General features: G+C 37.8%; 1 protein-coding gene across 1 annotated transcript in view; it reads right to left on the bottom strand.

The window, feature by feature from the left end:
• LOC104368698 (otoconin-90) overlaps nucleotides 1-22,834 on the bottom strand; it is a 37,503-nt gene extending 14,669 nt beyond the window's left edge. The window contains exons 1-11 of the mRNA XM_033011761.2: nucleotides 22,790-22,834; nucleotides 22,595-22,681; nucleotides 21,725-21,817; nucleotides 20,675-20,872; nucleotides 19,560-19,631; nucleotides 12,506-12,662; nucleotides 12,083-12,165; nucleotides 6,579-6,674; nucleotides 2,772-2,837; nucleotides 2,502-2,561; nucleotides 2,065-2,239 (exon numbers count right to left, since the gene is read on the bottom strand). Of these exons, the coding sequence (XP_032867652.2) occupies nucleotides 2,065-2,239; nucleotides 2,502-2,561; nucleotides 2,772-2,837; nucleotides 6,579-6,674; nucleotides 12,083-12,165; nucleotides 12,506-12,662; nucleotides 19,560-19,631; nucleotides 20,675-20,872; nucleotides 21,725-21,817; nucleotides 22,595-22,681; nucleotides 22,790-22,805 (1,103 nt within the window). The 5' untranslated portion in view covers nucleotides 22,806-22,834. The remainder of the gene's footprint in view (nucleotides 1-2,064; nucleotides 2,240-2,501; nucleotides 2,562-2,771; nucleotides 2,838-6,578; nucleotides 6,675-12,082; nucleotides 12,166-12,505; nucleotides 12,663-19,559; nucleotides 19,632-20,674; nucleotides 20,873-21,724; nucleotides 21,818-22,594; nucleotides 22,682-22,789) is intronic.
• Between the last annotated feature and the right edge of the window lie 462 nt (nucleotides 22,835-23,296).

The following is a 23,296-nucleotide window of genomic DNA, read 5'->3' as shown; positions in this document are numbered from 1 at the left end:
CTTACGGCAACAGTCAGAAAATTTACTTACCTTCTCTTTGGGAGCAGGGGATTGTATGATATGGATTGTCCTCTGGACATGTTTCTCTTTCCCTATGGACTTTGAAGGTAGGCTAGGCTCCTAATTCAGATATGACAATTAGCTACTCTGGAAATGGGAAAAGGTTGGCCTTATGAGCACAAGCATTTTCCAGTGCCTCAGAAACCTACAGTGAAATGTTAATCCCTTTTTTATGGAACAGAAATTGCAGTGATGAAACCTAAGGTTTGCAAAACTAGTTTCTATGAAATAAAGATAATGAAAAAAAAATGCAATACTGTGGGAACTGTGTCTGAGAAAGACACATAGCAGCCACCTGTTTGGAGGCTCTCTTGAGCCAACGGCATACCTGTGTCAGTGGTGAAACAATAATCAGTCTCCATTTGCTGCAAACTGCAGTGGGGTTGCCATGCTGCTAAGGAAAGCTCACTGCAGGACTGCTAACCAATTTGTAAACACAAAGTGACTCTCTGGACCTTTCTCAGGATGAGACATCTGAGAGATCATTCTGCTGTTTCTGTATTTATGCTGTTCTGCATTAAAATGAAGCTGAGTGAAGTGAAATCCCAGGTGCTCAGCTTTTTGGATATCAATCCATTGAACTGAATTGAGCTCTCGTTTCAGCATATCATCGTGATTGTTCATAAAAATTTTCCTAAGAAGTCCCATGGCTTTTTTCCAGTAGCAAGAAAAAAAAAAAAATGCTGGAAAATGAATAAATTAATTTCCATCTAGCTACGGGCACTAGCCCTTTCTGAGCCATTGCTGCCTTCACTCAGGGAATGACTACATTACATTATATTGTTGGGAAAACTTTTTTCTATTTAGACATGGATGGATCTTGAGTCTATTTTATTTTATTTTCACACCTCCTGCTGGTATAAGTGAACAATCATTTGATTGTTCTGGCCCAGGATTACGTTTTTTTCTCACTATCCCAGTCAGTGTCTGGGGCAATTTCCTTCCAAAGCACAAGGTGGAGTTTGGATGGTTTTGTTCCTAGTGCATGGTACTGGGAAGAGCCATTGAGCTACATTGTTCTTCTCTGTGCCTGGATGCTCCAGTGTCTTACAACCTCAGGATATACACAGGTATTCAGGGCAAGATCTACCTAACCTCCTAACTGCCACTTAAAGTCATACTCAGCTGTAAACTGATTCTGTCAATGCTTAAATCCCCCCTCAGATACCAACATTTTCATTATAGTCCATGATAAGCTTATATTGCTGGTGCATTACACAGCTCACAATACTGACAGTTTGGTAAGATTGGAAACCCACTAAACTGCTCAAATTAATGCTCTCCCACTCACCTTATTAACAGGCCCTCCAGTTTGGCACTGACTTAAGTGTAAGACAGAATTCGCCAGTACAAAGAAATGAATATGGTTTTGTTCATGAAGGCCAATTCAGAATTGAGAGACCTCTGGGTAGGATATGTCAACGAGCTGGGTATAGTGTCTAGTTGGTCTATGGCATTAATAACCACTGTTTGCAACCAGTTTAAACCAGCTGTGCCACCAGAGTTGCACTGGTGGAATTATATGCAGGTGTAGGGCGCTCTGTTTTTATCTGTAGGATGGGAGTATTTCTGCACATCACAGTTTGGGGAAATGAAGACTTCAAGCTATGAGAAAAAAGAAGCAAGTGGATCATCACATACTGTAGATTATGACTGCCTTGACTTCATCTGTTTCCAAGCCACGCTGTAAGGCAACTGATACAGCAAACTGTCCTATCAAAAAGATAGTGCTCACTAGCAGGAAGGAATAACACAGGAAAGTACTGATAAACCAGAGTGAAAGTTATCTTTTGTAGGTCATATCAGATATTTAGGTTGTAAGTGAGTGATGACTAGATAAAACAGAGCTGGATGGTGTGGGACTGACTTAACCTCTGGGTAGTTCTTCTATTTTTTTATAACTGTCCTTAAATCATTTAGTTAAGTGTTATGCTTTGGGTCAACAGCACAAAGGCACTGACAGACAGTCGGGGCAGAAGAGGAGATATCATGGATAAGACTTACTCATCAGCTTCATCCACCGGCAGTCCTTCCATCTCAAACCGGCAAGAACAACCATAATCTTCAAAATCCCTGGGACAAAAACCAGTAGCACACTTCATTTTGTTCACAAACTTGAGCAGGGCAGGGAAGTTAGTGAAGATGGACTGTAACCAGGTGAAGTGAGAACCCAGGCAGTCTGGAAAGAGAGCAGACACAAAATGCATGGTAAGTGGAGGTGAGCTAGGTGTAGGTCACACATGGGTGATGAACGCAGAGCCTAAACAAGTCACTAACGCAGGGACATTGAACAATGCTTGGCACTCAGCAGTATTTAGTATTATATTAGTCTTTGGGGAAAAATACAGCCTCAACAATCCCTGTTCCTTTTCAATATAAACAAAATCAAACTCCATGGGATTTCTATTCAGTGCTTGAGTACAACTGGAACACATACTTACCAAAAAATATTGCAACACTTTCCACATTTTGAAAGACTCCATTGAAGAATGTGGCATTGCCTAAATGAAAAAACAAACAAATCACACTTCTTTTTTAAAAAATAAATGTCAAGTACTGTCCCCAGACTGCCCCTGGTCTTTCTTCAGTTGTTAAACTATTTTGAGATGAGTTCTTAGCTAACAGCACACTTGTCTGCAATGCTTCTGGAGTACGAGTGATTCCCTACTGTCATGCAACATTGTAGAAAGTAAAACTTAAACCATTCTTACTCAAGATTCTTTCAGGTGTGTTAAGAAGCTCTGGCAGGAATGCTGGTGGCTCCAATTCTTGGCCACCTACCTCAGCAAACAAATTTGAGAAGAAAAAGATTTAAAAACAAGAAACAAAAAAGCCAAACCAACAACATATAGTTCATTATGACACATACTCTGCAGGCATTTTTGAATACCTTCCTACACCAGCAAGCTGTTTTATCAAAGCCATGAAAGACTTGATTAGCTCCATCTGCACCCAGGAAAGCCCAGAAGCATACTTGTAAGTCACATTGACTTGAACTTAAAAATCAGTCCTCTGTTAAACTGAGGTATTGCTAGTGAAGATGTGCTAACCCTTGTATTCCTGTACTCTTCTGAACAGTAGCATTTACTGGAATAAATAAGTAGAACTGTATAAAATTGTTTTAGTTGCCCAACTACTTTCATTGTCCCCAATGTTTCTACTCTGTAACCCTGTGCTCTTATTTGAAGCAGGGTTATCTGAAGTCAAGAGATTGGTTTTTTTCTGAGTTCTTATTGACAGTTGCATTAGTGCCTCTCTTCTATTCACTATTTCATTCTTAACTTAATTATCTCTTTTTTGTTTTGAAGGTGCTGTGGTATATTTTCCACACTTTTATTTTTTTTTTCTGTTTTCCATGTCCTGTATTAGGGTGAAATCTAATATTTGTTCTCTTCCTTCCCATTTTTTTCCCTTGTTCTTATCTTCTGCATGATTTTAGAAGAGAATATGTTACTTTGGATTTATTTAAACTTGATTTTTTTTAAGAGGTAAAAAATCAAGGATATTTATTGGCTCAGTGATCTAAAAACTGAAGAAAGAACCTAAGGTTAATTTCATAGCATAGCTTATATCTCAGAATAACTGGCATTAGTAAAACTGTCCATTTTCTCTACGAAAGATTCTGGGAAAGAACTGTCTATTGTTTTGCTAATCTGTTGCACTGTCCTGCAATAAATATACGTGAAAGAGAATAAAGTGGAATAATGGGCAGGTTAGATATAAGGCTTAACTCTATGTTCATCAAAGGATTAGGGAAAAATGGGACTTTTTTTTTATTGTATATAAAGGCCCTCTCAAGATGTCTTCAACTCTTTTGAACAACATGTTCGTGGTAACAGTCATATGCCCTCAGCAATTAATTTCTCAAGTTAGGTGGCAGAATATGGATATGAGATTGAGGCAGGTAGGAAGAGGTGTTTCCTCTTTTTCCTTTCTGCTTCCACTTATTCTTTTCCTAAAAGTCTTGGTCATATCAAAAAGCTTATAGGTGAACAGCAATCCATCTTTCATTGTCCTTCATTGAATTGAAAAGCTGTCAATTGCCCCTCGGCAACAGGTCCGAGGGGAATTGACAGCTTTTCACAAACCAGAAAAGGTCTCTCGATAAAGGCTGACCTTTTCACAGGACTGGAAGAAGTCTGTTGAAAGCTTGAGAGCAATGAGGAATTCGGTTTCAAGTGAAATAATGGTGTGTCTTGCAAAATAAATAACATTTGTACACATGCTCACTGAAGAAATACTCCGCCTTATTACCTGGTTTAAAACATGTATTTCCTCTACAAACAACCTTCCCCCAAGCCGTGTTCTAACAAGTGCATCTAAAGCTAGGTTTTGACACACTGCGTAACACCATGGCTCAAACTCAGTGTCTGTGGATAAATAGCCATTGATCATTTAGTCCTTTCAGCAAAATTTTGGAAAATATGCAAATCCTATTGAGTTGAAATGAGACAGAGGAGAGAATTGATAAAGCCATGTTACAGAACTGCTGGAAGTTATGATTGTTCCATCATCCTTCACTTGCACTTAGTTTTTCTTAGAAAATTTATTTTGCACACACCTAATTAACATATAAATGTTTGAGGTTCCCCTGAAGAAAAATCTCTACCACAGGGACAGAAGCTTGGTAAACCTTTAGTTATTCTAATCCTTTTGTTATGAAGAATGATATTTCTAATTGTCACTAAGTGAAGATCAGTGAACCAATGTTTACTAACAAGATTTCTTAAATTTGTTTAAATTGTGGAGGGAGGGACAACAAGAAAATACTTTATGGATGAATTATTCTATTTTCTTCTTTTGCAGTCATGTCTTTTGGGGCTGTTGGTCCCACATAATGTCCTGTATAGCCAGTGAAAGATTGCACTACAGAAGTCAATCCTTCAAACCTTAGAAGACCCCAGAGAGGTCAATTTCTCTCGCCTTTCTCAAAACCTGCTAAATGACTTGGCACATGTCCTGAGGAGACCTGTATGATATATCAGGTCTTGGGCTTTCCAGTTGTATACTTTATCTACAGATTTTCTTTCAACATTCAGATACATGTAAAAATGTTTTTGGACCGTGTCTGTGATGTTTTTACTCTGACAATGCTTTCCTGAGGTGTTATCTGAAAAAAAACTTACAAAAAACCCCATCAGTGCACCTCCAGTTGGTTTTTTTTGCAATCATGGCTAATTAAAATGTCATAATATAAGGCATGGACACAGTCATTATAATCCTCGGGGAGCAGAAACCTTGATTGTGCCAGGAAAAGTCAGGGTGCTGCAAACCCAACCTATTTGATTTATTCAAGTTACATCACATTAGCTCCTCACAAAGATGCTAGTTCATGCACAGACATTTGCTTCAGTCTCAAAGCAGAGATCAACAGAATAGATGCCACATAAATATAAATTGGTAATCCTCTCCAAAGATAAAAATGTTAGCATTTTAAATCTTTGTGTTCAGATTGTGCTTAACTGGGGAAAAAAAAATCTAAAAACTGTGGCACAGCCTTTTGAGGTTTGGGGTGAAATCTTTTTCAAATGTTATGTCAGAAAAACTTCGGAGTGTCCAGATATTCCTAACTGCACTAGATATTATCAATATATATAGTCCCCTTTACATGGAGATTAAATACCCCTTTATTTTTTTATGAATAAACAGTGTAGGTGTTTTGCCATTCTCTATCACTGAAGTGGGAAATGCTAATATTCTTACTAATAGCTATTTGTATAGTAGGAGTCTTAAGATTCAGCTACGTCAACTTATTTTAGCCCATTTTGTGTTAGATCTGTTTCTTTACTGACTTCTAATGAATGCAGCCCCTTAAAAGAGAGGCAGCTGGTGAAGTTGAAGTAGGTCAGTGCAGATATTTGTCTATGCCAAGGTGCTGAGCTTTCTTTTCCCTCTAGAAATAACTCCATGGAGTGACCAGGAATGGTATTAGGCCTTCTAAGAGTCCTTCTCTTCTCCTGCACACTGCTACTCTTAATGACATTCCTACGCAGTGTAGGGACTGCAGAAAGTTGAATGTTTGCCCATTCCTATCACTGGGAAGCTCATTCACCCATGGCAATAAAACCAAAACAGTTACATGAAGGAAAAAAACTTATTCATAGTAAAATTTAAAGGAGGAGCTCTAGCTGAACATGAGTTATATTTCAGGATGCACTGAATGGTTTGGAGGTTCTAGACAATATACATGTATTTAATGAATAGAAGCTTTTTATATGTAACTTGTAACATTTTTGGAGTCTAAAGGACTTAAATAATGATGAAATGTTGGCAGAAGAGAAGTTGTAATTTTTGGGTCATATTTTTAAGTCCACAAAATGTTTTTTGCTTCACTACAAGTCCTGAGAAAACTATATTTTATAAGAATTCCATGGATAAACTTAGTGCATTTGGGTGTCAGACAACTAGGTTTGAGGGGACAAAAAGTATGCTTCCAGAGGATTGCTTCCAAATGCATGTACTTAAAATATCATTTAGGCATAAATGGCAAAAATTCATAAAAATAAATTGCTACTTACCACTGTACAACACCATTGACATAGACACCAGCAGAGTTACAATCATTTTTTGCTTAATCCAAAGACAAGAAAAAGTCACACAGTGGACTGGTGTGCCTGGTGAGTTAAGTAAAATATTAAGCAGAATGTTATCTCTTGAGTCTGGGAGTAGGAAGACGCCAGCTTAGAAAATCATTCTTTTGTAGCCTGGTTGTATTTCTGTTTGACACAATTCAATTTTCGCCTTTATCATGGTAAATGCACATACTACAGCAATGATGAGCCTTATGTATCCTCCAAATTTCACCAATGTTCTCTATAAACCTGACTAAAAATATTTATTTTGGTATTGCTTTAGGTGAGTCAACAGACTCTGTCAAAGTGCCATAGACAGGGAAAGTCGATTTAGCAATAAAATAGTGTATTTTACGTTTCTTTTGTTTTGCAAACAGTTTTCACATCTTACTTGATCCAACAGAATGTTTAAATGGTTCTTCACATTATGTTTAAATGCAGATATTGTGAAACACTGTGTAAATGAAGAGTTGTTCTGGGATAACTTCTGTTGAACCCAGTTAAAATTCAATCCATTATCTTAGTTTGCTTCACATCACAAAAATCTCTCCCACTTCTAGTCAAATATTTACTCTAATCTGTGTTGAGACTGATCTAATGTATCATAAATTTTCCTAATGATAAACTCTATGTTGTTTGGAGAGCTTCAAGTTCTGAATGTGCATGTCCTTAGAGAAATGTTTGTAAAGAATTCTTCTGAAGCTAAAAGCCTTACACTAGTGTTCATTAAATGACAGATAATAGATAGATTTTGAACTTCAATCAGAGTTAACCATGAATTTAGAATGATTTTCTAAGTCAGAGTTTTTTCAGCCAAATAAATAAGCATTTATTTATCAGTTTTCAAATATGTATCTACTGTTGTTTACCTGCTCCCCTAAGGTCAAATATTGCATTCATTTCTATTAAAAAATCTTGTAATATTTCATCAGGAAGTAAGGTTGTAAATCTAACAGGTCTAAATATTTATAGTTTACTGTTCCAGATCTCTTACCTATACTTTAGTCTACAACACCACAGTCCCAGATGGCTTATTCTACATTGTTTTCTTTCTGATTCCCGTATTAGAGAGTACGTCTAGAAAGTCTTACCTTGAGGGATATTATTCAAAAGCTGTTGGATGGAGGACAAATGGATTTCAACAAAGTCAGTACTAAGTTATTTATACCCACCTGGATATATACCCCACCCATGTGATCACTGCCTTTATCAAACCCACTTCAACATTTATTAATTAATTCTTCCATGAGATTCCTTAGAGTCATTATGCCCACAGTCTATCTTAGTAATATAGCTCCATCCATGTAAAGGATCTATACTGAGAAGTCTGTTCTGCAGGTGCATTCACTGTATAGTAACTTTCCCTAATACTCTTGGCTGTAATTAAACAACAATCATCTCATTGTTACTAATCACTCACAAAATCTCTGGAGCATGTGAATATGGCTTTAATAGCTTAGCAAGAGATAGTGTTCAGTGATGAAAGATGAGTGAAAATTTATACAGCTTTAAACACTGGCATTCCTCAGCGTTCAGAAGTCTGCTCATGTCTATCCACGGTGGCTCTGATCCAAAGCTGAGTGAAATCCAGGAGAAGGTTGAGTCAATGAGCTTTGGGTAGGCTTCTCCTCATTGGGAAGGTGTGTTTACTGCCAGGGTCAGACACAGCTACCCTTCAAAGATGCCATCAACAAAGGCAAATTGTCCACTGAGTTTTAACGTGGAGAAGTGAGAAGTCTAACAAATTGATAATTGTAAAAATACATACTTGAACAAAAGGCTTGGCTCCTCCAAGGTCCTGTGAACTACATTGTCTTCACGTAGGCCTTTTACACTCTCTCCCATAAGATCCTCATAGAGAAACTGTTGATATATGGGCTGAATGACCCCAGTGAGGTGTGTTGAAAACTGACTGAATGGTGGGGCCCAGAGGGTGGTGGTCAGAGGCACAAAGTCTAGTTGGGGGTCAGTGACTAGCAGTGTACACCAGCAGTCAATACTGGGTTCGATCTTGCTTAACACCTTCATCAATGATCTGGATTCTGGGGCAGAGCGTACCGTCAACAAGTTTGCAGATGACACTAAGCTGGGAGGAGTGACTGATACACCAGAGGGTCATGCTGCCATCCAGAAGGACTTTGATAGATTGGAGAAATGGGCCACCAGGAGCTTCATGAAGTTCAACAAGAAGTGCAAAGTCTTATGCACCTGGAGTACAACTCTGTGCACCAATATATCCTGGGAGCGACCCAGCTGGAAAGCAGCTTGGCAGAAAAGGACCTGGGGTCCTGGTGAATGCCAAGTTGAAATTGAATAAGAAGTGTGCCCTTGCAGCAAAGAAGGCTAAGGGCATCCTCAGCTGCATTAAGCAAAGGATTGACAGCAGATTGAGGGAGTGGATTCTTCCCCTCTACTCAGCATTGATAAGGCCACACATGGAGTATTGTGTTCAGTTTTGGGTTGTTGACATGGACAAACTTGAGACAGTCCAAGGAGGGGCCACAAAGATAATTAAGGATCCAGAGCAACTCTCATATGAAGAGGGGCTGAGAGAGCTGGGACTCTTCAACCTAGAGAAGGCTCGGGGGATCTCGTCAGTGCTTATTAATACCTGAAGGGAGGGTGCAAAGAGGACAGAGTCAGACTCTTTTCAGTGTTGTCCAGTGACATGACAAGAGGCAGTAGGCACATTCTGAAACACAGGAGGTTCCCTCTGAACTTCAGGAAATACTTTTTTACTGTGAGGATGACCGAGCACTGGCATAGGATTCTCAGAGAGATTACGGAGTGTCCCTCCCGTTCCTTCTTTTAGAGATATTCCAAAGCCATCTGGACATGGTCCTGGGCACTTGGCTCTAGGTGACCCTGCTTCAGCAGTGGGATGGGCCAGATGACCTCTAGAGATCCCTTCTAACCTCAACCATTTTGTGATTTTGTGATTCTAGATCAATTTGGTACTGACAGGTTGCCAGAAAAAGGACAGGGTTCAGTCATATCATTTCTTTGACCAGCCTTATCAAGGAACATTACAGAAGAGTGAAACATAGCAGAAGTTATGCCTTAATGATATGAAAGTTCATTTTCATGTGAGTTTTGGTGCTTCTAGTTGGAGTCTCGAGGAATTGCCCTAAGTGCATTTTTAGTGCTTTGACAAACATTTTCAGCCTGGAAAATCAGAGTAGCCTTGGCCAGGCATAGTAATAAACATGAGTCCTCTGAGATACTGATTTGCCCATATGCCACCATCATTTCTGTACTTCTGCCAAACACGCACAGAGTCTTTGCAGGACTGAAAAAACTGGAATATGGAAAAAGTTGTGGTTTTTTTTGAGGGCAGCCAATGTGTTCACTTTTTTTCATGGGGCTTTGCTTTTTCATTCCTCTTATTTTGTAGTTTTTCTCATTAATTTTCATTATTTTCCTGGGAAATCTAAACAGTAAGTCTTTAACAACTGTAACCAGAAGTTTGTCATTCAGGACAGGTACCATTAGTCCTTTCTCAGCACCTTTCAGAAGTTACCCATAACTATGTGATATCTTCTAATTCTCTTCCCATGAAAATACTCGAGCAGTAGCTCTCATCCCTTTCCATGGTCTTAGAGCAGAGATGGCTGTGACCCCTCCAGTGCCAGACAGGGCTCAGGCACCTCTCATTGCACTATAGAGAGGTTATCACTCTGCCGAAGGACTTGTATTCCTTAAGGAAAAACACAGAATGATTTCTTATAAACATAAAAGTGTCCTTTAGCATGGAGATCAGGGCTACAACTCAGAGCTGATTAAATTCATTAAAATAATAATAAAACAATATTTTAAAAGGGAATACTTTTCCAAAAATATTTTTATTTTGATATTGTCTTTTTATTCAAAACTAAACAACCTCAGAAAGCCAAACTGACTTTAACCATTGTTTTCTCCCCTTATGTTCTTGTTCTCATGCCCTTCTTCCTGAGCTGCAGACAACTTAATGATAAAAATGTAAGAAAAAATATAGATTTTTTTTTTTTTTTGTAGATCACATATTTAGGCTTTAGGACGTTTTCCTGAGATTTAAAAGCAACAATTGCACAAAGGTGTAATTTACCCAGCTCTTCACAGCAGAACTGGTCCTGTCTTGGGTGAGGAGAAGTGCTACAGAGTGAGGTCTCTTCACAGCATTGCGGTACCATGGCCATGTTAATATTTCCAATTTAAACATTCATTGTATTGACATTCCTATTTCTTCCACTGGCCTAACTTTCAATATCAACTGTAATTGATACTGTTCTAATCTATCCTGATCTTTGATATGACAGAAATGCTTCTGTCTCCATCATGCTATTAGGCACAACAGTGAAATGTATTTTGGAAGGGGGCTGCTCAGTCCCACTGCTCCCTGGAGGCAACATTCCTTACAGTACCACCTTTCTCTTTGGCTTTATACTACTTTGAACACATATCTCTTCAGTGAAACATCAATGTGCAAACAGCTGTGGTGCAAATAATCTTTTTTTGAAATATTAATGTCTTGATGATATATTTTGGGTTAATTGTAGCATCGTATTACTGCAGTGTAACAGAATACAAGATTGTGTAATTTGTCTTTCCTTTTTTAGAAATGGCTTTTAGTTCACCAGCGGTGTATATAAGGAAGGAGATGAATCCTGGTGAGCTCACACAAATATATTACAGAACAAGAATAGAAGAGGTGTGAATATTTCCTTGGTCAAGCTCTGCACTAGAGGAGTTGCAGAAGGAAGGAGAGACTTTTTTTTGGAATAATGAATAATCTGCATGTCTTTAACATCAGGAAAAATCCTTCTTGTCTTCAGTATTTCAGGTTGCTTTTAAATTATTTTGTATTTGTTCATTTTTATTGCTTTATCTTAATTGTAAATAAAACTAGAATAAACTATTTGCATTCATTAGCCAACCATATAAATATCCTTTATAAAATACAATTTTAAAAAGCCTTTCAATGTTTTTATTGCAGTTACATAACTTGTATAAAATACATCTGGTTTTACACATTATTTTTGCAATGCCTTAGAGGAAGACACATTTCTAGGTTTACATCTGGTTAATATCTTGCCTTGTTACAAATATTTGCAAATAACATGTTGCATCCTGATTTTTACACTGAGAAATGAAAGAGACAACTAAAGCTGCCACCAGTCTTCCAGTCTGCAGTAAAATTCCTCAGTGCTTTAGACTGATGTACAGATGTTTTTAAGGCATTTTTGTTTTAATGCTGGAAGAACACAAGAAAACTGTCATCAAAAGAGGTTTTATGAGGAAAATATTAAAAACATACATGAAGGTCAAATAATATTTTTTTTAGTCTCTTAAAAAAATAATTATCAGAAAAAATAGCTATCTGATGACAGACAGAAAATACTTTGGATATCTAAAACTTTTTTTTATACCTTCATAATAAGGTATGTAGAGATATAAAGAGAAAATATACTTACTGTGTGAGTAAGAAACTCTTTTGACTTTTTCACAGACATAACTTGCACTTTTCAAGAACCAGGAATAGTACTCAACACAGTACCTAAAAATGTAGTTAAAAGTTAGGAGAGTAGTGGCTTGTTATCTTTCATAAGCACAGCTCTATGCATATCATACTGCTAATATTGAGTATGGAAATAAAAGTTAGATTCTGAGCTCAGTGATGTCATTAGACATTTGGAAAAATTCGGTTGAGCTTTATTCACATAGTTTGAATACTGAAAACCAGATCAGGTATTGATCGGTGCACTGAGGACCCGTTTGGGTCTCATACAGTAGCCACAGACTCTCAAAAATAAACAATGGTGATTGAAAGTTGTCATTTGAAATAATCCCAGTGGGGTATTTTAAGCAGAGAGGGAGAAACTAGTGCCAGGTTTTACCTCATGGCTTCTGTTCTTGAATATCTTCTCTGACCGACACAGAGGCACAGCTGAAAAAACCTACACAGCTCCATCACACAGGGATTGATCTTTTGTACTATAAGAGTGACAGGATATGAGGTCGCACGAGACTCTTTGAGGATTGCCTGTGGACACCCTAGGAAAAAATACAACTCTGAACTAATTCAAAGACTTGTCCCATTACATTTCTTCCAGTGTTTTATCTGGGCTATGAGAAACATGTAGATTAATAAGATCAGGCAGGTATCTTAAAATGAAATCTGAGTGAGGCAGATAATTGAAAAGAAAATAACCCATAGCCTGACAGTTACTTGAGTGAAAGCACAAATAATCTGTTATTTTTTTTATTATTTGTAATAATTGGTTAGTTACTTAAAACCATGTTGCTTTTATTTATCACAAATATAAGGAATAACTGTAAAGATGGAATTTATTTATTGTTACCTGCTTAGGTGGAGGCTCAGTTGCCACTGAAGCATCAGTTTTCCACATTGCAAAACAGCAAGACAAAGAACAGCACTGTACAGTTACTATATTTAATATTTTTTATATGCATATGCTACTTTAATGAAAAATTCACTTCTAGTTCTATATGCTTCCCTACACTCACCCTTGAAATCTGAATCCAAGATTAAATATGACTGATATAACAAACAAACAGACTGTCATTGCTTTCGCCAACATTTTTTTTAGCCTCGTTAACAAAAAAAATATGATTTATGCAGAGGTCATGGCTTTCTCTCTGTCCATCTCTCTGTCCACCATTGGTTTTCCTCTTCTTGCTCTTAGTGACTTGAATAATCAGCTAATTTCAGCCCATTTTTTTTGTTACTGGTACAGATCCTCTGCAAAAATACAGGTTTCATCAAAACTGAAAAGTAACTGGAGGAGAAAAGGTCAATTTTTCCCTGCACTGAGAGGAATGTAGGAATAATTTCTCCATTTTACTATTTGTTTGCCAGGAGGCAGCTGGTTAATCAGTGTTTTTTCCTGCAAGTGAACACCATTATATTATTTTAACTTAAGAAAAATGCAGGGAAATGGTGTGCCTGGGGAGGGACTCCCTCTTCCACTCTCTTGGCCAACTAAAAGGGAAAATATCTAGTTTACTCTATTCATTGAATCTTCTGCAGTCAGCAACAAGAGATAAACATTTGCACACCAAACATTTAATCCTGCCAGCAATTGCAGCTGTGCCAGACTGCAGAGAAAGCAATACTATTGAATAGGTGATGGCAGATTATAACAAAATCCTGAATTGCTATGTGGTTTTTCAGTGTCAAATACAATCTCTCTTTAGACTTTCTGTTATAGAAAAGAGAAAAGAAGGCAAGGTGAAAATGGGGGAAAATGAGAAACTGTAAGGCAAAATTGAAGCCATTTTCAGTTTTTCAGGGCTTTTCTTCATCCTATTAAGAGAAGAACCTAACATTTATCATAGACTTGTCTTCTTCAAGCCATTAACTGTCACATATCATCTTGCACCTTAGGTAACAGTTATATTACGATGCGTCAGAATCAAAGAAAAAGCTAGGAAAAAAAGCCACAGCATTTACAATATACTAAAAGTCTACTAGAGCATGGCTAAAATAGGTGTGTAACCACCTTTCCTTAATAACCATACTCTGAAGAGGAGATGCTGTGTGTGAGGACACACTTTGGGTTGCTGCAATGAGTCTGCCTGCCCTGCAAGCCCTCACGTCTGACCGTGGGGATCTGCCTGCACACACATCGTGTTGTCCCCTGCACACAGCCAGCCTTCCAAAGAGATGTGTCCCCTACACTAACACTCTGAAAATTAAAGAGACATCCCTGAAAATGCCATGCTGGGGCTCTGAAAAGATAACCAGGGACCAAGCAGTGAGAGGGTACATTTTTCATGATGTGGGTGTCCCCCTCACATGGACCCATTGGGGTGGAAGAGCCCGAATGTGCAGAGTGAAGGCAGCTGCAGTGTGGTTGTCAACTGTTTTTTTCCATTTGTGTAACTAGCATCAGGCTTTGGTCGTGTGTAGATAAACTGCCTTACCTGCAGAGTATAATCCCCTTAGACAGTGTAATTGCATTTCCAGGTTCACGTCTCATATGCTTTATAGCTTTGGGCCATCTTATGTTATGTGATAGGAGAGATTACAGAGGTTAAAATTGGACTAATGAAGTTCTGTTGAAATAATCTTGAGTCGTCTAGTGCTGACAAGAAGTTTAATATAAAATGGCATTCATGGGCAGAAGGGAAATAAAGGCTTTGCCAACCTGAAAGAGATCGTTATGAAACTATTTCTCTTCTGCCAGGGCTTGCCCAAGGTAGCAGGAGTCATGTAGGAGTAATGGCCAGACACCTGCAGCTCCCAAACTCATGGGCCTCTCTGAAAAACAGTTGTGTGTCAAAGGCACTACACAAATAACAGGTATAATTAGTTAGGGATGAGCAAGAGGGCTTTGTCCACTTAAGAGCATTTGAAATACCTTTATTTTTTTTCCATTCAATGTCAATTAAAAATTAAATATTTATTGCTTTAATAAATACTCTTCGTGTTAGTGATAAAATATCAGATCATGAGGCAATGAAGTTTTAATATAAAGTGTCCATGAAAAGTAATGTTAGAGTTGCTGTGAATAATTAAAACTTGCTACAAGCCACCTTCCAACAAATCTCCATCTCCACAGAAGTGGCTACTTGCTATCCCTCTAACAGGTGTTAAATGCCTTACTCAAACTATGTGTTTTGAGAGCAGAAATTCAGCTTTAATTAAATGTAAATTAAATGACTGCAATTTCAATTTGGATACATTTATGTGGGAAGGAGAAGTCAAATAAAAAAGCTGAAAGTTAAATTGCTTTTGTTTTTATTTTTGACAATCACTTAATTTTAAATTAATGCTGAATTTATATAATACTATATTTATGTAATGCTGAAATTCTCTTTCAATTAATGTTGTATTTAAATTGACTTAGATTGGACAGTATACTCACAACATATTGTACTTAAAGTTTTCAGAGCTTAGTAGTAATGTTTTATATCTCTTCTGTAATAAATTTCTACTGTGAAATGTGGGTTTTGCATTAAATTCATAAATTCTTACTGATTTGGATTGAAATTTAAAAAAAAAAAAAAAGATAGGAATTTATTTCAGAACTTTCTTTTCTAATAATTTTCTTTCCTAAGAAATTAAGTCAGTCAAAAGAAGTCAGAAAATGAAGGAACCACAGTTCCCTGTGCAGAGCTTTGTTCTTGTCTATTTGAAATTATCATGTTACTGTCACAAGCAGATAATTGACCAATTCTTGCTGTAGTAAACAGACCTTTCCAATATTAACTCAGTATCACATCTCTCTGACTCTGAGATTAAATTTTGCTGCCAGTGAAAAGCAATGTTATGGCTACTGTGAATAATTCAGATTTACCACATCCCTCCCTGCATATTCTAATATGCACACTTGCATATTTTGCTAGTTGTCATCCACATTTGTGATTTAAGAAATGAGTTCTTGGAATAATATCTCAGTCTTCAGAACATTGTGGATGTCCTTCATTGCTTTGTGATCCCACTGTTCAATTTATTTCCCCAAATGCATGATTGATATATACAGGTAGCTTCTGTCATCGTGGTTTCTGATAGAGAGGTATTTAGTGATTCTCTCGATCTCATTGAAATCCATGTTTCTTCAAAATGGGCTCATTCCCAGTCCTATGTTCTCCAGGGTCTATAGCACTGCCCACCAGACAACAATTGGCACATGAACAAACTCAGGACTGTGCACACCAGAAGTCCAGTCACACACTCCAGCAACTTCCAGTTGACTGGCTGCTATTTAATCCTAAAGTCAAATTCACCCAAAGCAAACAAGACATGCAGAGAACTTTGTTTTTGTGCAGATTTTTTGATGGTTTAGAATTACATTAGCATATTCCTCTGCTCCCAGTCAAGACAAGATCCAAGACCTTGTTCATCATAAATTCTAGAAAACTATATTCATGTGATATGATAGGACTCATTTTCTTCATGCAGACAACGTAACAATGTACATCATGGCAGGGTAAGATGAGGACTCTGGTATTTTGAGATCTTTAAACAGAAGTAAAATAAGAGAAAGATCAAAAAATATATATATTTGGCTTCCTATCCCCATGGTTTAAAAGCCTCTAGCATCATGAACTGCTCCTTGACTCAGGACCAATGAGTCTTCTCCTTGGAAATATGTCTCAGCAGATAGTGTTCTACTGCAGTTTTCTCAGGTCTCCCAGGCAGTATCTTCCTCCCCCTCTTCCCTGACACAGCCTTTCTATAGGACTTGTGTTAGTATGATCACTTGATGATACTGTCAGGCTTTGTTTTTCATGGTCAGTATTTTTAACTCTGATAACTATTTACTTCTGAAAACATATGCCCTACTGAGTTGTATACTATCAAATACTTTATTTTCTAATAATATGAGTAGGGAAAAAAAAATAAAAAGGAAGGAAAGAAAGAAGGCAAGCAACACAACATATGCTGATAAACTCTGCCAACAAGAACAGGACTGAGAACTATGAAAACCCTGATCAGGATCAGCAAAAGTTACAAAATGTAACAGCACTGGATCCTGGTATTGGATTGTTGCAATAGTCAGCAATAACAAAACCAAAGCAAAATGTAAATGACATCTACTATGTGATTATTCCTAGTGACAGAAAACTTGAAGATCTGTGAAAAAAACCTTTATATCTTACTCAAATATGTTTATCCATGCCAAAAAACCCTTTATAGACAAGTAACTTTGTGTTGGAATTCAGCAGTGAGCCGAGAGAAGTCAGTATTTCAAATGCCATTAGAAATGGTGAGATTAGCAAGGAGTCCAGACTAGAACTTGGATTTTAAGTCTCAAAATAATCCCAAAATGGAGACCTGAGGGTTGCCTGTATGAAGCTAGGAAGCTGCTCTGTGCAAAGGACCACAAGGCTGCAGTTTCCCTTTGTCCAAAAACCGGTTGTTGATTCTTAGTTTTTCATTTTGCCTCTCCTGTTTTAACAGGCTGACTATCAGCAGCATCTTTTTCTCAGTAAGATTTACTAAGAATCCATACCAGAGACCTATGATTTCCTTTGAAAATACCAGAATGATTCAGTTTCCTACTAATCAATTACAAGCCATATAACCAGCATTTCTCTTTGCTCTCTTCACCTACCATCCTTCAGAATTTGCAGGCCTTTATTTGCTCATATTATCTTTTTGTTGTTGTTGTTGTTCTATTTCCTACATGTCCAAACAGACCTTTGAAAAAATATTATTTGACTGGAATTTTAGTTCTTTGAACTCTTCTGGTTTTATCTATAATATCAAGTCCAAATGATACTGAAGACCCCTGCAATTTAGTCCACTATCCAGTGTCTATGCTTCTCTTAGACAGTTGCTACACAGAAACACAAGCAGTTGAGGTACAGATTTCTAAAATTCCCTCTAGCAGTCCTCACCATCCATCAGGATTCATGTTCCCACTCATTTGTGGTAGCAGCAGAGTCAACTTCAATGGGGGGACCAAGGACAACCTCTTCCCAGAGCGTCCCATGAGCCAAAAGCTCCATCACAGCTTGAAGCAGTCAAACTGTCAGGACCCAGCCCTAGTGCTGGGAAACCCTGGAATTGAACCATCTGCTTATTCTGGAAAAGTGCGGACCATATTTTTCCTTTCTAGTCTTGAGCTGAGCACTGGATCAGAGTTGCCCCACTGACTGAAGCATTGCCCCAGCTTCAGGCACTTCAGGAGTTTTCACACTGACCTCAGTGGTAGCTACCAAATTTATCTTCTCTCCCTAAAAAGATTATGCCTCACTGAACAGGAGATAATCATAATCAGAGTCCGGACTGTAGGCACATAAATTTTGTCTGGATGCCTGAACAGGCAGTCTGGATCTTCCCTTCAAATACAACAGCAATATGAAATTATAGTATTACTGACATGCTTTCCTTATTAGTATCAATTCTGGAACATACACACCAACATATCCCTCAAATTTACTTCCTTAACTACCAGGTTAATGACCAGCGTATCATCAAGAACTGTGACATACATGCAACTTCAGCTGTACCTTGTCTGCTGCTCAACTGGACAGGTGCCTTCTTTTCCAGTGTGACCACTGGAAGCAAGGACACCAGATGGGGACTGGAAGGACCTCAGGGGTACTAAAGATGTCTACAGGATGGGGTGTGTTTTACCTAGTTTTATGTGTCCATGATGCTGGTACCTAGAACTGAACTAGTCGTCTTCAGTCTCCAAGACTGGGGTTTGTGGCTGAGATGTATTCCTGTTGTACTCCTGAGCTCTGCTCCTATTTTGCAAATTTAAGTGCACATGGCCTGGACTCAGGCACACACACACGTGCTCAGTATCCAGAGAAGATGCTGGACTCTCCCAGAGTTCAGACTCCCCTCCTGGCATTGAATCAGGTCCAGTATTTCAAATCATGTAATCCCTTACTAAATACTTGTCTGTAAATAAAATTTTATTGCCAACATGAGTATACGATACTTATAAGTGGAGTAGCATACTATCTTCCATTAACTCTTAATTTCTGCTTCTTTATTTTGGTGCTTAAAAGAAAGAACTGAGGTTTCTTGAAAATCTAGTCAATAATGATCCTTCTTTAGCTGTAGAAGAAGTTTTCAGTATTGTAAATTCAGGGCAATTCTGGAGATATCATGTGACATGGATTGACTTAATGATTTTATTTGTACCAATAGAGAGATTTAAAGCATGACACTTTCTTTTGGAATGAATGAATTTTAAGATTCTCCAACAACCATTCCGTGTTAAAATTGACACATGGGGTACATATGCTAATTTTATCACCACAGTAAAATTTATATTTTGAATGTGTGATTGTGTATGATTCACAAACCAATATGGAATCAGTCCTTTAGACATTTTGGATGTTTTATATACATAGGATATCATGTAAAGTAAACATGTATGTTATTTCTGCATGCGAAAATTTGCATATATATATACTTTCAAACATAGTACTGGTTTTGCTGCATGAGGTGCAGCTACTTACTGGTAGCAGAGTAAATTTTCAATGCCACACCAGGCCTGTAGGGCGGCGTAGACAGTAGTGAAGAAGGCAAATCTGGAGGGAAAAGAATATAACTTGCCTTGACATCTTGAAAAAAAAAAAAAAAAAGGAAGGTTGGTTGAAAGAATAACAGAAAAGAAAAAAACCCCTGAAGTCACAGACCACTAATAAACACTTACATAGACATTGATGTATAAATACATTCACAGTTACCTGTTTCTACATGTATTATTTTATATTTCATAAATGTGCCATCTGACACACTTTCTTATTATCCCAGATCAATCTCACCTGGCTCTGTTCACATCAGTTTGCTGGTTACATGAGGAGATGCCATCTGCATCCAAAACGTATGCATACTTACATAGACATTGATGTATAAATACATTCACAGTTACCTGTTTCTACATGTATTATTTTATATTTCATAAATGTGCCATCTGACACACTTTCTTATTATCCCAGATCAATCTCACCTGGCTCTGTTCACATCAGTTTGCTGGTTACATGAGGAGATGCCATCTGCATCCAAAACGTATGCATGTCAGCTATTGGAAGAGAAAGACACATGCTTTGTGTCGTTCTGGATATTTGTTATCTACCTACTGAGGACTGCTATCCATGAGACAGCTCAACAGCCAGAGTCCCTCACTCAGTACTTCCAGTGGCATATAAAAATGTCAGGATGAAAAAGGAAGGACAAAAGCTATTCTTTGCTAGATCTTGTACAGTCCATGTGTTAAGGAAAGGTAGGATTTAAAGAAGGTCTGTTTAGTGAAGACCAAGAGAAGTGTCTCTATATTGCTTTCTCACAAGTCTGCTCATTATATTTGGAGCAAAATGTGAGTGAAGACCTGGGTGGATGCGGTGTCTGTGAGGAGCAAGGCTTAGTTTTTCCCCAAAGGGTACAAAACTACAGATGGACTCTATAACTGAATTGAGCACTTCTACAGCAAAAAGGTCTACTCATTAGTGACCTAGAGTGTGTCTCCCCAAAGGGTGTCCCAACCTCAACCTCAGACATGTGGTTTCATCTTTTGGCCAAACCCCACTGCTAGTGGGGTAAAATGGGTGTCAGTCCTCCTCTCCATACTCACCAGGGCTGGGCTGCAGGGCTGGTGATGGGGCCAAGCTCCCCTCAGAAGTCAGAGGGGGTCTGGCTGTGCCTCGTGGTCTGGCAGTGTCCACGTGCGGTGGTGGAAACTCTGATCCTTTCACTCCAACCGTCTTTAGCCATGGTGGGAACCTCGTGGTGGGGGTTTCCTCCCCTTTCAGGGCAAGAGGGCTCCTGGTATCTGGAGAAGCAGGAGAGATGGAGACAGATGGAGGGCACCAGCAGCGTGCTGTGGATGCTGGTGCCCCATGGCGGCAACGAATGTAACACACTGGGGCACAATAATATCTAAAACACACCCAGAAAATCCCATCTACTCTTTGAGTGATCCCCTGGCAGGTGAGCGGCCACATCTCCATTTCATTTTAAATATGGAAACATGAGGAGTGTCAATAATGTTTGGAACTTTTAATGAGGAAATTTTAATGTGCAAGTTTTCATAAATAAAAAAAGAAACTATAATATTGTAGAGAGATGCAGCAGCAGTGACGAAGAGGTATGAAGTCAAGGTCTGAATTTCTCTTGGCTTCTACTACATGCAAGCAAGTGTGAAGTCTTGCTTTGACTTTCAAAATGAAGCAGACTAACATTTTTCTATCTTGTAGCCCTGTGGTGAAGCTAAATGCAATGAAGTTTATGAAATGCTCAGTTATTTGCAACTATCGTCATGCAAAGTCAAAGACAGAGAAAAATACAGAAAAAAAAAATGCAATAAAAAAGGAGAGGAAACCGTTTAAACAATCTTTTGGGGTTTTTTTTAGTTTAAACCAACAACTATTTTTTCTTTACTTCTCTGCCTTTTTAGAAAACTATTTTTTCTAATAAAGCGGCTTTTCTATCTTTTTCTATCCTTTTTCTATCCCCCAGCTATTCAGTGCATTACTGTTCTGATCTTCTGTTGTTTTGGACAAACTTTTATCTTACTCTGTAATTGCAGTTCAACGTCATAGCTCTGTGCAACAAACATACATGATCACTCATCAAGACGTTAATAAAGGATAATATAAATTTAGGTCTGACAATATTTGCTCACTTTTAAATGTCCACACTTGTTCTGCTGATGGATCCACTGTTTTGTTTGGGTCTTCTTGTAAATTCATGAAACTTGAAAAAATCAAATCTAGGTCTTTGAGGTATGAGAAGATAGGGTTAGAATGCTCACCATGCATCGTGTATTGTGTGATAAAAAGGGAAGAAATCAGGCTCTGGTGTAACAGAAAGCATGTTGCCTTTTTTTAATTAAACTAAACTTTGGCAAAGTGTCTTTGTTTTTTGGGTTCGGTTCTTTTATTTTTGAACAGGAGCAAAGCATCCTACAGCTTTCAGCACAGGTAAACTTGCCACTGATTTCACTATCTCCCTGTTTAATCAAGCATTGAAAATGAGAAATAGTCATGGGCAGCAGTGAGAGGTGAGCACGTGAAGTGCAGCTCAACCTGGCAAAACAGTTTTGGGTGGAGGAGCCATGTAGCACACTGAATGAACATATTCAGCTCCTTTCTGAGGGCAACTCACATAAAAGTAGGAGATAATTTGTGCTGAGAGCTAAGGAAGGTACCCATTTGGATTAAGAGCATCAGGGAGTCTCCCCAGTCCATTGCTGAACTCTGTAAAAGCTCTCATCCTAAGAAGTTTTGTTCATTCCTCCACTGGAAGTTAACTTTAAGTTTGTAAATTTTACTAATATTTATAATATAAAAATTATAATACACAAAATACTATCAAATATTATTCCAGATTAATAAGAATAAATTATATAATATGTACATATATATTAATAGAAATATCAAATAATACTTTAAAATATTTTTACACTATGAAGATTAAATATTCATTGCAAGTGCTACCTGGATGTGGTTTCGTTGTTGTTGCTGTTTCCTTTTATTCTTCAGGATGTACTTACCCTGGTCAGAAGATGTGTTACTGGAAAATGTGTAATTAATAACAGGAGACTTCTCTAGCGTTTCCCAAAAGTCAGAGACATTTCTCCCTGCACATAGAAATGCTTACAAATATCAAGAAAGGCTTGTTTCTAGTATAAGTCATCACTGAGAATAAATAGGGCAATATTTTGAGGTGGAATAGTTTTAACTTTTACCTGTCTGCCCTGTCATCACACAGATGTAGATACAATCTGAATCATTGCTCTGACGAACTGAAAGGCAAAAAAATGTAAACCAGCTCATTGTTACCAGTTTTCATTATATGATATTATCTTAAACAGTTGAAAACACAAACACAGAATGTCATGTAGCTACTGCAGCTGGCCAAATATTTTCCTGATCTGATTATTGACAAAGAACTTGAACCAGCATCAAATCCAAATACTAATATTTCCAGGGAAAATGTTTCTATCTAATTAAAATTCTAAATTACAAGTATTTTTACATGCAAAAAAATTCTTCAGATATTATAGCCCATAATTATTCTTTGGGAATCATTATTCCCCAAGATACCAGTATTTAATAATAATTCACCAAACTTTCAAACAAAACATAACTGCTCATAGAAACGTATATGTCTCTATATTATATATATACATATTATCTGTTTCTTGTTTCTCTAAGGAGACTGTTTACACCTGCAGTCCATGCTTTGCAAGAAA

The sequence above is a fragment of the Tyto alba genome, unplaced genomic scaffold (genome assembly GCF_018691265.1).
Source record: "Tyto alba isolate M040663 unplaced genomic scaffold, T.alba_DEE_v4.0 Super-Scaffold_9, whole genome shotgun sequence".
NCBI lineage: Eukaryota > Metazoa > Chordata > Aves > Strigiformes > Tytonidae > Tyto > Tyto alba.
Note: the sequence above shows the minus strand (reverse complement) of the source record. Positions and strands in the feature narration are given on the sequence as shown.